The sequence below is a fragment of the Vipera berus genome, assembly GCF_964194415.1.
Source record: "Vipera berus genome assembly, chromosome: Z".
NCBI classification, from domain to species: domain Eukaryota; kingdom Metazoa; phylum Chordata; class Lepidosauria; order Squamata; family Viperidae; genus Vipera; species Vipera berus.
Genome location: NC_138205.1, coordinates 49,632,657 through 49,648,377, shown reverse-complemented (window position 1 = coordinate 49,648,377; position 15,721 = coordinate 49,632,657). Strand labels below are relative to the sequence as shown.

At 35.1% G+C, this 15,721-nt stretch overlaps 2 protein-coding genes across 7 annotated transcripts in view; both read right to left on the bottom strand.

Moving 5' to 3' along the window:
- Positions 1-8,616, bottom strand: part of STRADA (STE20 related adaptor alpha) — a 29,322-nt gene extending 20,706 nt beyond the window's left edge. Inside the window, exons 1-3 of one of the 6 annotated variants that reach the window (XM_081344794.1) lie at positions 8,528-8,616; positions 3,646-3,731; positions 1,836-1,893 (exon numbers count right to left, since the gene is read on the bottom strand). In XM_081344794.1, coding sequence (XP_081200920.1) covers positions 1,836-1,893; positions 3,646-3,681 — 94 coding nt within the window. In that variant the 5' untranslated portion in view covers positions 3,682-3,731; positions 8,528-8,616. Of the gene's footprint in view, positions 1-1,835; positions 1,894-3,645; positions 3,732-8,153; positions 8,497-8,527 lie in introns of those variants that run through there. The other 5 variants (XM_081344796.1, XM_081344798.1, XM_081344799.1 and 2 more) reach the window with 5 other exon arrangements.
- A 2,059-nt stretch (positions 8,617-10,675) lies between these two features.
- Positions 10,676-15,721, bottom strand: part of POLR1A (RNA polymerase I subunit A) — a 64,534-nt gene continuing 59,488 nt past the window's right edge. Inside the window, exon 34 of the mRNA XM_081345327.1 lies at positions 10,676-10,964. Coding sequence (XP_081201453.1) covers positions 10,864-10,964 — 101 coding nt within the window. The 3' untranslated portion in view covers positions 10,676-10,863. The remainder of the gene's footprint in view (positions 10,965-15,721) is intronic.

Sequence of the window (15,721 nt, the reverse complement as noted above, 5' to 3'; positions counted from 1 at the left end):
TTTCAAAGTTGCATTCTTTCTTTATGGGAGAAAATAGTTTAAGGTTTCCGCTTGCAGACTTCAAACACCAAAAAGTAATCATCATCCTTAACTGAGGAAGAAAGAAAGCTGCACACAGTAAACATATATGACAATCCCAGGCTTCTGTCACTGACTTATTAGACACAGGCATGTTCTTTACCCTCTTTTTGTATATATGTGATTTAGTTGAGAGGAAGTTACAAGAAACCCTAAAACTAATGAAGAAAAAATACTTTGGAAGCTTAGCCAATTCTTCAAATAATAGTAATATTATGTAGGTTGAGAAGTCCAAAATTATTACATGAAAGAAACATCTACTCTATAACAGACTCTAGCTTGGTGTTAAAATTTATTAATCTATGAAAAAAACAAGGAAAAGGAAAAAGAAAAAGCATAAGTTGTTCCCCAGAACCTATGTTCAGTAGTTACTATTTCTAAACCTGAAGAATCAATACTACTCTTATAGTAGCCACTGGTGGATATATCCTTCAAAATCTTGATTTCAATTAGAAAATATAAATTAGTGACTTTGTACCCATTTGTGGCAATGAAATCCACAATTAAAGTATACAACATACTTGGAAACTGCTTTATGAAAGATATTTTTGTTTGGTTATCTGATTATTTTCATTGAAACTACTCAAGCAGGGTTATTTTCAATCTTTTTGAACAGAAAATGTTAGGAAGCATGGCCAATGCTGCTATCATCATTGATAGTGAAAAATATCAATTTGTTTCTCTTCTCTACTGTGTTTTAAGCAACATTAATTTATTTAATTTGTTTATAAGGCCACTCATCTCATCTCAGTACATGACTCTCTGGGGCTCACAACACTAAAACATATATATATGTTTTAGGAACAGCTTCTTAATTTTTTTAAAGACTTTGTAAAATTTATAGGTATGGCTAATTTGAGTTTGACATATGGCGGTAATATGAATTATAAACCAACAGAGGTAACAAAATAGTATAGGTGATTCTCAACAATCATTTCTTTAGCAACCATTCAAACTTACACAATCACTGAAAAATGACTTATGATTGCACCTATGATCATCACAACATCACTATAGTCATGTGCTTGGCAACCGGCATGTATTTAAGACAGTTGCAGCATCCCAGAGTCATATGATTGCCATTTGCAATTGTAAGATTGGAGTCCAAGGATTGTATGGGTTGATGGACTGAAGGCGGAGGGTGAGGCACCTGGTTTTCTTGTTTTTAATTTCATTACTGTTGTGAGCTGCCCAGACTTGTTTTTTATTTAACAAGTGATATAAATAAAGCTTAAGAAGGACATAAATAATTTAATATTAGGATTTTCTGATCTTCAATGGTTTCAAGCATTTATGAACAAATATCTCCTTTTTCACCATAATGCAGCCTCAGGAAAGACTGCTAGGGGAATTTCTTTTTTTTTAATGAGTATCACTGTTTCCTATACTTATGTTGACATTGTCTGAAGACATTTTTCCTAAATATTAGACTAAATGCATAGATTACAACTTTAGCCTTTTCCCTGTACACTTTAGATTATCAATCCAACACTTATATCATCCTGCAAAATTAGAAATCAATTGGTAAACTATTAACGGATTCCCAGTGAATGCTGCAATCCATGAGATTAATGTGAGAAACCTTGAATTATATCTGTAGATTCTGTAAAATAGATACTCAAATGAGGCCAATCCAATTTTGTAACTTTTACAAAAAGAATGCAGGGTGGCACCTTGTTTGTAACAAATACCCAATTTATTTTCATTTGCTGAACAACATGAAGCAGGAAAAAAATGAATATCATTTAAGCACTTACCTCCAAAGAGTTCCAATTCCCTTAAGCCCTCAAGAATAAATTTTTCAGACATCCACCGCTGTGAAAGAAAATCATCCAGAAGGTAATGTGACATAATTATCATATTTCTACTAAGTAAAAGGGGGAAAAGCCAGCATGAACTTTAAACTTAAAATATAACAGCAGAGAAATGTTTAGAGATAAACACAGCATAATTTGTTTGGCTTTTTTACAGGTCCTCCAAGTATTATAAAATGACCCTTCATGGTATCCATTTACAAGATAAATTTGAAGAACAAATTTATACATTCTACATAATTTTTCTGTAGTCATATTCCAATCATTTTATACAAATTTATATACATTCTTTTTAAAATTATACCGTATTGTAAATTTCAATCCTTTTAACCAGATATTTTCCCACTATTTCATTGGTATATTGTGTCCAAAGTTTTTAGCCTACTTTATACAGTCTTTAATGTATTTGTCTTCTGTTTCAAATTTCAATAAAAGTGTATACATTTTAGTAATTATATTTTATCCTTTGGTCATAGTTCAAGTTAAAATTCTGTCTTCTGCTACTCAATTCCAAATGTTTATTTATTCGTTAATCAGACCTACTATTTACTTATTAAACAAATTTATATGGCTGCCCAACTCATACATGGTGACGTTGGGTTGCTTACAACATTAAAAATTACAGGGCATAAATACAATCCCATACAATCCCACCTTCTCCCCCCCCCACATACCCAGTAGCAACAAATGCAATGATACCAACTATTTATTTATTTTAAAAATGCCTTATCTACCTTAAATCTTTCTCTTAATTGTGTAGATGGAAATTACTGAAAACTAAATCCTTCTGTAATCAATTGCTTTCTTGATTTCATCTTATAGTTTCCATGTTCCTGTTATAACTCTTGATAAGTTAATCATTCTTTACATACGGTTTCTTTTCTATAAAACGCTTTTTATGCTGAGACCTATAAAGGTATTTTCAGGCACAGACAAACTTTATATCTGTACCATATTCTCAATATGGCATGTCTATTATGATGAACTTTAAGCTTAAATTTATCATACCAGAAAAAACCATGCCATTCAAATCTCAGATTGTGCTCTTCTAATTCTAAAATTCTCCAGTTTCTCAACTGAACCCTCATCTGAACTCTTTCATCTGAACTAGCAGTCTGCAAAATGCAATTCCAAATCAGGAATTCTCTTTATTCCTTTGCATCTTGTAATGTTTTATATTTAAACATATATAATCTATCTAATCTAACTGTCTGTCTGTTGTGGAAACTGACTATCTCCCTCATAGAGCAATTCTGCATGACAGATTTTTATCACAGATATTCTCCCCAACAATGTCAACTGTAATTTTTCCTATCTTAACATGTCCTTCTTGATTTCATTTAAGGTAATTATTCTGGTATAACTATAATTCATGTTAGCCATATTCATACCCAACCATTTCATTTTCTTCCCAATCTTAAAATTAGTTGCTTCTATCCATTCCATTTATTTTCCATTTTCATAGTCTTTGTTAACATCATATTTGCTATTTTTAAAGCAACATCCCAAAATTCTGATTTTTTCTTTTAATGTTTCTATTCCTTTCAGAGGACCTTCCAAAATTAAATTTTGATTGCTCAAAATAATATATCTATACTGGAGATTGAGTTAGTAGCTCAATCCTATCATTACTAGGACAGACTGAAATATATCTACAGAAGTATAACTAGAATTACATTATTTGTCATCGCATGAATCCAAAAAAGAAAGGACATTCTCTTGTTAAATTTTGCTGAACTTGTTTGACACTCACCCTAATTCGTTCTGGTTTACTTACAAGGAAAGACATGGAATCCACAGGTGATAATGCTACTCCACAGGCATGAAATTTTTAGTGTCCTAATAGAAAGGGGGGGAAAAGCAAGAGAGGTATCTCAAAAGACTGAAAACCTAACATTCCTACTAAAGTTCTTATTACCTTGCTTCATTTAGCTAAGTTAATTAACTGTATTAAGTGAACTGAATATTTTTATTCTAAAATTTAAAACAAAAAAATACCCAAATAGAACCCATTATGGAAAGATACCATTCTTTTCAACTGTAGTCCATTAACACATTGCATGAATTAAAAAAGAAATCACCCGCAGACATGGTGACTTTCATTACATCAATATTATTTACACTATTGCCTATAATGGTAGAAGACAGTCATACTTGCATTCTTCCTAAGCCAACTTATTGAAAGGCTATGGACTTAAAGTAAGGTATATTCAAACACAGGACTTATAAATAATGCTGAAGAGAGTTTAAGACTATGATGGAAGTCTTATTATCCCTGTGTATACATACTGGTGCACTGTCACCCATCTGTTGATCAATCACCATTACAGAATCATCACTACCAGAACTGGATTTAACATAGACCTGAATGGTATTCTTTCTTTTCTCAAATACTGCTCTCATACTCAGTGTAACATTAAATTGACACAAGAAACAATTTAAAATCAAACTCTCTTTCCAACAATATTCTTAATAAATCAGTACTTAATTGCAGCATATCTACAATGGCCTGAACAAGAACCTACAGTTTAGGCAACAGGAACTACAGTGCTGCTGGTGTGCAAAGAATGAAAAACCCAGTCTCTGAACATATATTTTATTATTGAACATTTTAATAATATTTGTTTTTTTAGAATCCTGTGAATAGCAATTATCATGCCATCATTTCAGTGGAAGTTTAAAAATGGGACAATACAAATAATCAAAGACAATTTCAATGATTTTGCATGCTTCCTCAGTGCCCAAGTTGAAAGCAATGCTAAGATTAAGGCTTTTCCACAATATCCTTAACTAGATCAGTTATTCTGTGTATCTCAGCATGTGAACACAACTTATTTGACTTATTTAAGATTCAGTGAATTGTGCACTTTTAAAACGCAGTAACTGTTGTGCGAACTGTGAGAAGTTTTAAATCCAAATATAAAGTGAGTGAATTGTGTGTACATATGTGTGAATTTTTCCTTTTTCCTTTCCAATACTGTTTGATTTTATGCTTTGTGCCTTTCCTAATTACACCAAACTCTTGTGAGCTTCACCAGGCTATGACCAAGAGACTTTGGATAGGTCTCCTCGGGTGTACACATACACCCCAAACTGACAGGCACAAAAGGTAGGGACAAGGAAAAGGGAACTTTGGCTTCACATGGTTCCCCAACCTCTCCATTAGGAAGGTTGGTGGACGTCTGGATTTAGGCGAAAAAAGTGAAATGCACAGGATTTATGTAAAAAAATGGACTGTTATGGGATGAGACTAGTAATTTAATATAATTTGACAAAACAAAGATACTTTCAATTGTATTAAAAAAAATAAAGAAAAAAGCCTTAAAAGAACTATTTTCTTGAAAAGCTGTTACTGAGTATATGAATGTTTCTAGAAGTTTACACTGAAAGAGACTAGTTTACTATTATTGTATATGTATGACTATTGTAATTTTATGTTTAAAGTAAGAAAAGTTAAAAAGATGGGTTAATTATGTTGCTTTGATAATCTATGAAAATAACCCAGAGAGCGCAATATCTTTCTGTTTCTTCACATTACCTGTGCTTAACAGCCTGCAAGTAAACGCTGGAGGCTGAGAAAAAAGGGGGGGGAAAGGTGGGGGGGGAGACTCTTTAATTCTTCTTCACTCTGCAGCCTATTCTGATTTTTTTTGCAACTGCAAAATATTTCTTTCCTCTAAATCTCTTTATAAAAACTAAGCTATGAGGAATAATCTTTCCATCTTGGCTAGCCTGGCTAGCAAGGCAATGTGGAGAGAAATCTTTTTCTTCTATTTCTTCTTTTTCTTATCCCTTCCCCCAAGAAATGGGACAAGAATTCTTGTGTCTTGGTCTTGCAAGGACAGTTCAATAGATAATTTAATCAGTCATAAATTTAGCCAGCTGATTTCTTCTAGTAAAACCTGGTTAACTGTTTTTCCTTATCACATATGCTAATTAAGAGAAAGAAATTGCAAACCCAGAACCCAACAAAAGCCTGTTTTCAAAACTCCACTGCAAATTATATTAAAAGTAATACTAGCCCCAGTCTGCCTTTGTATTTGTAAACTGTATTATAAGAGATGAGTGAAATGTATAGTTAAGCAGAGCTACCATGTTTACAGCTTTGATTTTCATAAATGTATATGCTTGTAAGAAAGTTAATGATTTGTAATTATATGTAGAAAGGGGAGTTTGAGAAAGAAATAGTCTAGATCAGGCATGTCAAACTCGCGATGTCAAGGGACTTTTTTTGCATTGTGGGCCGGCAGTTTGACATGCCTGCTGTAGATGAAGAAGCTAGATAAAGCTTATACTCTATATAATCAGTAATAAGAAAGTTTAAGAAATGTGTTTCAGAAGATCTGAAGCTAGCATATGTTGTGTAGCAAAATTTAAGTGATTTTTGCATTGTAATCTGTATATATCCTTAATAATGCTTTTGGAACTACAAAGTGAAGACTAGATATTGCTAAATATGTGCTAAACTTGTTTTCTTTACTCTTAAAACCAAGGAAAAGAAGTTAAACAAATTTGTGATGAAAGCCAGTTTGATTTAAGGGACCAACCTAGAAAGAAAAATAATGTGGATTCAAGTCCTACCTTAGCCATGAAAGCAGGTTGGATAACCTTGGATAAGTCATTTTCTCTTAGGGGAAAAAGGCACATTTTTTTGCTTTCCCAACTGTTACTGTTACTGTTACTGACTAATCCCTGTACTGTTGCCTAGTCTGCTGTGCTGCCTCAAGACAAATTTGCATTTCAGCCTCTCTCAATAATCCCATCACAGGAATATTTCAGCATTGTTGACTCCATGTGGGCCAGTAAGGAAAACAAAAAGATGTGTGACTGGACAAAGTGACTGGAAGCCATTTTGAAATTAAACCATCTTGAACCTCAATCATGATTTGTTGATCCTCACCCAGTCTATGTCTAGCAAGAGAACCTTTCCCCAAGAAAGATGGTTTGCACACTCTGTGTGGAATGAAGAACCTGCTTTCCTACTGGTGGACATAATTTAAAATTACAAAAATAAGTCTGAAAAATGCCCAATAACATCAATATGGAACCTGAATGGGCACTTAATAAAAGACTTTAATCTACGGGGTATAGATGTATGGTTGGTATTAATGGAATCCTGGGTTCCCCACAATAATGTTAACAATTTTTTTTATTCAATAGATTTACGGTAAGTAGGAAAAACTGCAGTCACTCCAGGAAGAGTTCACTAAGCTACTGAAAAAGCTACTGAAAAAGCAGCACTGGACTCCATAGCACCAACCAAAATGTCTGCCTGGAGTTTTACCTCAGCAGGAATCCTCTTTCTGCTGATCACCACAGATGCCAAGATCAACCTACCAGCAATAGAATTGATTGGATTTATACTGGGACTCATGGAATGGGGGGGGGGGGTAGTGGGAAAAATAGAATATTTATTTTTGTATTTGTTGGCATGTTCCAATAGATGCAATTATTAATGTACCATGTATCAACAATGCATATGGGCCAAATGAACCCTCATCTAGTGAAAGTCCACGGAAAAACTTGTGGAAGACTGGGCATGGCAGATTGTGAGGGTTGTCACTTGTTGGGATAATTGGCCTGGTATTGACCCCTTCAAATTATTTTCCTCCCAGAATAATTTCTCTGTCTATAGAAATTAGGACTCCATAGCATAAAACACTACATCATTGTTTTCCTTCTAACAATGTTATTTAATAAACCTGTATTCATAAAGATGTTTCTTTTATGATGTTACAAATAGACATAAGGTATGGTTATAAAACTAGATAACTGACAGTCAAGCTGAAACTAAGTTAATCAACTAAAATTAGCAAACTTCCTCAAATAAGTTACCCAGACCTAATCCACATATAAAAGGATGTCTGCAAATACAAAAGGAGTTAATTAAATTCGGTCTCCCAGAGGAAATGCATGTTCACAAGAATAAACATACGGTACCTACACACACCCACACAAAGTGTCCCCCCAGAATCAGCACGTGACACCCCGGAACAAGCTTCCCCTATAAAAATCTGCTGCTGTGTCTCATTTCTCTGCAGCCTGTTCCTAAATGCGAACTGCTTGGCTTTTAGGAATATTTCTTCTTTCTTCACAGCAGCCTAAATCTCATTTTTATTTATTCTTGCGCAGCCCTGGCTCGAGTTGGAACCCCAAATTATTTTTCTGACAGAACTCAGCCATTACATTGTTGTTGTTTTTCAATAAACCAAATATATTATTGGAACAAATGAACAAAAAATTAATCCAGGATTGCATTACCCTTTCTATAATCCTGGAAGGACTGCTCTTAAGGAGAATAACAAAATAATATCTGCGGCGTCCTCAAGATGTCTTTAAGAACAGACCAATTACTGGAGGGCGATCCACTGATAGTTAACAGCCATAGGGAGAAATAAAAGAAGAAACAGCCACCGCCGGAGTGGCCGCCAATGCCGCGTCTCGAGGTGGTCATTGTTGGGATGCGAGATTCAGGAAACCCATTTGCCCTAACCAGGCAATGGATGTATCCTCGATTCAGCAGCGGCTTCGGAGATGCTGTTAGCACTCAAGGTGCCTGCCAGCCCTGTTTTATGCCTCCGGAACAAGCATACAAACACGTAAACAGGTTACTCTATTTGTGAAATATGAGATACCTCACTCAGACGGTCAGCCCGCTCTAAAGAGCTCCGGAACTCCGCGTCCACAAAGATCAACTCGGAAAAGGGTCAAAAATACGTTTGAAAAGAAAATCGCGCGAGATTGGGAAAATCGCGAGGCCCCTCCTCTTTTAAGTAAGCCTCCGCAGTGCCCACGAGACCCAACTCATCTCGTCTGCGCAGATTCCCACAGCAACCTGGAGAGACGTGGGTCGCCTGCGCGCGCATCTCTCTTGGAACGGAGCAGTTCGCGATTCTTTGATGTCAACTCCTCTTCCAGTAGCCATCTGTCCCTGCAGTAGGCCAATTCTCTCCGCCCAGGCTTGAAGGCGGCAAGAGAATCACAAACTCGACATATTCCGAGGCAGGTTGACGACCCCAGAGAGGAAAATGTAGAGTCCATATCCTATAGCTTGAAAGTAGGGCCTACTTTCTTAAGAAAATAGCAAAATACATTTATAATGTAGTTTTCTATCAAACGACAGAAATGTGGCTAGAAAAATAGTGCGTTTTTAAACTCATTCTTCCATATTTTGAACGATCTGAGCTCATATATTCAGCTTTTCATCAGGCAAGATGGTTTGTAAAATAAAGGTTATAAGGCACAGCCAAAATAATATAAGTTTGGTAAATAAATAAAATGCAATTATTAGGTGTAAAATCATGGTGTGGTTGCTGGTTGCTGCTAGGTATTGCATCATTTTTCTTTCATTCCTCCTGCAATGTTTCATCCTGTCCAAAGCAAAGAAGAAAACTTCCACAGGTCTTTTTTCTGCACCACGAAAACGCATCTTGAATAGTTGTTGCAGTTATATGAAGGTGGAGAGAGGAACTGCCCTGGAGAGTGTGTGCTGAAGAAGATTCCTCCACCCTTTCCAAATGGTAACAGTAATCCCTACCATTATCACACTTGCTGGGAGGGAAAGAAATGGAGGCAACTGAAAATATCAACCTCAGGGACTGCTTTTCAGGGTTCAATATTCTACTGGGCTTAATTTAGAAAAAAATGTGTGGCTTTTGTCCATTAGACAAATGGCACTGAAAGGAGAATTCCTGCAAGACTGCTGCACCTCTCCAGGTTCCCAGTTACTTTGCTACTCATCCTCCATGTGAACCAACTTGTATAGAAGCCTACTGTTTCCCATTGGCTGTTATCTTCCCACCAATTTATCTACTCACATTTGCATGCTTTCGAACCACTAGATGAACTGTAGCCGGGGCAGGGATGAGAGATCACCCTGCCACTCCACTACTCAGGCTGTCAACTTTCCAGCTGACAAACTCATTGTCTGCTGAGCTAGAATAATATAAACTTCATTCAGATAACTGACGAGCACATTGGGAGGCTCAGAAGATACTGTAAAGATTGTCTAGCTTTTCCATTAACAAAATAGCAAGCCCATATTCTGCTGGACAAATGGGAATTACCCTTGTTCCCACATGGCTATCCCCTTCCAGCACATCTGATTTTACTGGTGTAAAACATGTATTCATGTCCTGATCATTCCAGTGCTTCTTCCCGGTAATAGGGAGCTTGGTACTACAAACATGCTTCTTAAAAAATCCTTAAGTACCAGTCTTCAAACATGGCACATAACTTCTCCCACCAATGTCTGTCACAGATCACGGGAGAATCTTCCCCACATGAATATATAGGATTTATCAATAAAACTGTTTATTGTACTCATTCTGGCAACTGTTACTTATTCTTCAGGATCCCGCTTCAGGCAGCAATAGCCAGTACCAAAGGTATGTCCCAATACAATTTATGTAATGGAGCACTAATTCATTTTCTGATTACAGGCAGCAGACAAACAGAACACAAAAACGTCAATATTTTTTTTATTTTCCCTTAAACTTTTGGGAATCAGTAATATTTTAGGGACATTTAAGTATATATTCTTTTTATGTTGCTTCATTTAAGATTTGATAAACATAAGAAAAGCTGCTACCACAAAGATTCTTTTTATACTAGATAATCCAGAAAAATATTTTAAAACTGAATTATATAGACCAGATATGTCAAACTCGCGAGCTTTTTCTCCATTGCCCGCAATGGGGTGGGTGGGGTTTCCTGGTGATGCGTCGAGCCCGCGGGCCAGCAGTTTGACACCCCTGATATACTGTTCAATAAACTCACTTGCCAAAATTAAACATACCACATTTATTATTAAATATAATCCCTGAAAATCCAAAGATGCAGGTAATTATTAAATTAGATTAACTGATGATACTTTCAGACAACAAACACTAAAAAAATAAAATATAAAACACATAGCAGCAAATTTATTCTTTGCAATAAAATCAAGGTTTTTTAAAAAAATAAAAAAAAATTATTTTAGAGGTTGCTTAAGATCGAATAAGCCAGTTCCTCCCTTGACGACTTTTCCTACCACCAGGCAAGCAGAAGGAGACAGAAGTTCATCATGGGATCCTAGAACAAAAGAGCAGAATTATATTTTGGGGTATAAAGTTTCTCACTTTTGCAAAAAGTGCATTTTGAAAGGGATTATATTCAAATCTACTTCAAGGGTATTTTTGGATGTACAGATGTATACACAATTTCACAACAGTCTTATGGAAGGATGAAAAGTTTTCTTTTGCTATTCCCACCACCAAACAGTTTTTAAAATGTAACATTGAAAAATATTTTCAGATGTTTAGCTGTCCCTATGTATCTTGCTTCCACAATGATCACAACTCCATGAAGCTCTTGACTATGTAGAATTTTTTTCTTTTTGTTTGTTTTTCTTAGGTGAAACCTGCTATTTATTTATTAAATTTGTTTGCTGCCCATCACACCACAAGGCAACTCTTAATGGCTTATAAGAACAAAAGCAATAAAACTACATACATACACAATAAAATTTTAATTATGCTTAAAATTATGGTGAAAAGGTGGTGAGGGAGAGATCAGGATGTACGGGTGGTGAGGTGGGATGTTATCAGTCCGTGAATTCTGTCCTCTGGTCCTTATGGAAGGTCAGGAGGCTGGGAAATCTCACAAGAGGTGGGAGATTTCCAAATAGGAGCCCACCGCTAGCACGTATTCAATATTTGGAACTTCTTTTTTTATCCCATCTTTCTTTTTAGTCAATTCAAGACAATCTTTCCTCTGGTAACACTTCCCTATTTTTTCTTTAAGTCACCTGGTTTCATCTTACCTACTATACCAAACTGGCTTTTAAATAAACACATTTATTATGGAGACTTGAATAATACTTTATCATAATCTATGATAACTGCCATTATGGGATTTCATGCTGCCATGGTATATGTTATGTAGGCCTTAGCCTCAGTCTTCAATAACACAAATGCCCCTGCATTCAACAAAGAGTCGAAACAGATGCAGTGTTTAGTTTCTGAGTGAAACTGAGGAGCTGTGTATTCTAAGAGCGACAGGCCACTTTAAAAACAGTATGGTGGAAACCCCCCCCATGATTTTGGATCTGAGAAACATGTGACTTAAAAACATGCAAACTGTCTCCCTTCCTAAGATTCCCATTTTACATACCAATGATTTCAGTAGATAAGCTTTTTTCAAAAAAATTGACCTTGGTTAATGACAGTAATTTGAATTGGGAACTGTCAAAGTCATAAAAAATGTTTACTGACTACAATGGCAATTTCAACTGCAGTTTTTAGGTGACTCTTGTACAGCTGCTAGGAGCAATGTCACATGGTTGCTATTTGCAACCTCCTGTCACTTCTCCATTGACTGCTGACAATGAAAGTTGCAAATAGTTTCTTCTGATTTATCCTCTATTTTCTGAATTCTTTATTCGTTTTTAGCAATCATTTGTTGATCAGCATCAAATTGTGTCTTTATATCAAGCATCTGCTCATTTAACCTATCTTAAGTTGTTTTTTGTCTCTTCAACAAGAGGATAGAGAAGTCCAGAAACAGATAGAACAAGCAGCAGAGGAAACAATTACACAAATTGAAGAAGAGAAAGAGAAGACAGACCAAGCCTTGGTGGAGCAGTGGGCTAATGCCTCCTTAAGTAACACCAGCTGCCTGCAATTAGTGCAGGTTCAAGTTCCACCAGGCTCAAGGTTGACTCAGCCTTCCATCCTTCCGAGGTAGGTAAAATGAGGACCCAGATTGTTGGGGGCAATAAGCTGACTTTGTAATAATGCCACTTGGGGGGGCCCAAAAGCCCTAATAAGCAGACATATACATAGAATGAAGGCTATTGCTAAGCACATTGATTTGTGTTTAGATTGTAAGCCGCCCTGAGTCTTCGGAGAAGGGCGGGATATAAATGGGATTAAAAAAAAAAGATGGCGAGGGAATGGCAAGAGAGCAGAGAACCACGAGATCGACAAGACCTAAATATAAGTAAACAAAATGGGAGAAGGAAAACAGGATTTTTTCAGTGAATATAAATGGATTGAACTCCCCATCAAAAAGGAAAAGATTCTTTTTAAATTGCAGAAATTAAACATACCGTAGATATAATTTGTGCAGAACAGACACACACACACACAAAAACAGTATTACAAACTTTTGGAATGTCCCAAAATTGGGAAACTCTACTATGCATCAGCCCAACAACAACAAAAGGAGTAGCTGTATATGTTAAAGCGACAATAGACTAAAACAAGGGTAGGCAATCTTGTTCTTTTATGACTTGTGGACTTCAACTCCCAGAATTCCTGAGCCAGCATAAAAGAGCCAAGGTTGCCTACCCCTGCTCTAAAATAATCTATTCAGATGGAGAAGTAAGAATTGTAATGGTGGAAATAATAAAGACCATAATCCCTTAAAAATGACATGGAAAGGACTACAGAAAAATTAAGATGGACCTTGAATCAATCCATATTAAAAGAGAAAGAATTTATAGAATTAGCAACAAAAGAAATGGAGTTCTTTTTTAAAGAAAATAAAAAGATACAACATTGCAAAATGTATGGGACACAGCCAAAGCACACTTTTGGGGTGTAGCTATAAGATACATGGCTAAAAAGAATAAAGAAAAATGTGTGTTGTTAAGGGAAGAATTTAAAAAATTAGAACTACAAATAAATCCAGAAAAGAAAGTATTGAAAAGACAAATAGAAATAATAAAACATAAACTAAATTTAATATAATCAGAAAAACCGGCACAGCAAATTAAAAGAGCAAAGCAAAACTTTTTTGAAATTGCAAATAAACCAGGAAGATGGCAAGCTTACAAACTTAAAAAACTGAAGGAGAAAAAAAAACTGATAAACAATTTAGTAGACAAAAAAGGCTGTTTACAATTTAAAAATAAGACAATAAAAAGATAACTAAAGAATATTATAAGAAACTGTATGATATGGAAGAAATTTCATGGGAGAAAATGACTCAATATATGGAAAAAACTAATTTACCAAAAATCCCAGAAAACTTCAAAACTACGTTAAATGAGAAAATAACAATGAGGGAATTAATAGAGGCCATAAAAAGATTAAAAAAAAAAGACAAAACACCAGGACCAGATGGGCTCCTGGCAGAGTTTTATAAATGTCTATACAAGATACACTAAGTTTACCAGTGAAAGAGGTCTGTAATGAACTTCTATTGGAGGCTAAACTCCCAAATACATGGACAGAAGCAAATATTACTCTGATACCAAAAAAGGACTCAGATCTGACACATAAAAAACTATAGACCAATATCATTAAATGCGGAATATAAAATCTTTACTTCAATAATAGCTGAGAGACTGTAAAGATTTTTGATTGAATTTGTACATCCAGACCAAAATGGATTTCTACCAAAGAAACAAAAAATAATTTGAGAATTATAATGGACATATTGGAATATTATGAAATGCATCCAGGGAAGCAACTGACATTAGTATTTTTAGACACTCAAAAGGCATTTGATAATGTTTCTTGGCAATTTATGACTCAACAACTAAAAATAATGGACTTTGGACAAAATTTAATAAATATGATCAAGACAGTATACCACAAACAAACAGCAAAAGTGATTGTAAATGGAAACTATACAGAGAACTCTGATATACGAAAAGGCACAAGACAAGGATGTACACTATCCCCATTGTTATTTATTTTAACCTTTGAAGTTTTAAATATCAGACAAGATTTAGAAATTAAAGCATTGGAGATAAAAGGTGAAAGCTACAAATTGCAAGCATTTGCAGATGATCTGGTATTCATTCTAGAGCAGGCATGTCAAACTGCTGACCCTCAGGCCAGTTGCAGCATGCAGAGAATGCGCCCACCCCAGCTCTAGCAATGCAAAAAAAAAGTCATAATACATCGCAACACATCACGTAATATGGCAAATTTGACACCCATGTCCTAGAGGAATCCCTAGAGATGATTCCTACATTATTGGAAAAGATAGAACAATTTGGAGAGACAGCAGGATTGAAGATAAATAAAGAAAAAAAATCTAAAGTGATAGTTAAAAATCTTACAGACAAAAAAAAACCACAATTGTCAGCAAAAATAGATCTACAAATAGTTAAAAAGGGAATATAATTGACAACAAGATGTTCAACGATAAAAGAAGATATATATAAAATTACTAAACCAAATAAAACTTGACTTGGAAAAGTGGAAAAATCTGCAATTGTCGATGATAGGAAGAATTGCTACAGTGAAAATGAATATATTACCAAAAATACTTTTCTTATTCCAAATGATACCTATAAAACTAGGGAATTTTTTAAAAGACCTGAATTCCTTAATTTTAAAATGTATCTGGCAAGGAAAGAAAGCTACAATTAAATTGTAAATGTTACAAGAAGCTAAGGGAAATGGAGGTTTTGGTTTGCCAGATTGGGTATTATATTACCAAGCACTGGTGTTAACAAGGGTAAAAGAATGGATGTCCCTCAGAAATAAAAGATTGTTGTATCTAGAGGGACATGACTTACAACTTGGTTGGCATGCTTTCCTATGGTATGGGGAAAGTAAAATTCATAAATATTTCCAAAACCACTTTATTAGAAATGCATTACTAACATGGGAAAAAATAAAATGTAAAATATATTTGAAAATTCGAGGATGGCTTTCAACAATGGAAGCATTTGTACATCCAAATCTAGTTAGTCTTGAGAAAATATGGACATATAGATATTCTAAACTCTGAAGGGAAATTAAAATCTAGACAACAGAAAGTTGCAAATGGTGATCAGATCAACACAAGATGCTGTAATGGTGACTCAGTTGTCAAAAAGCCAAATCCAA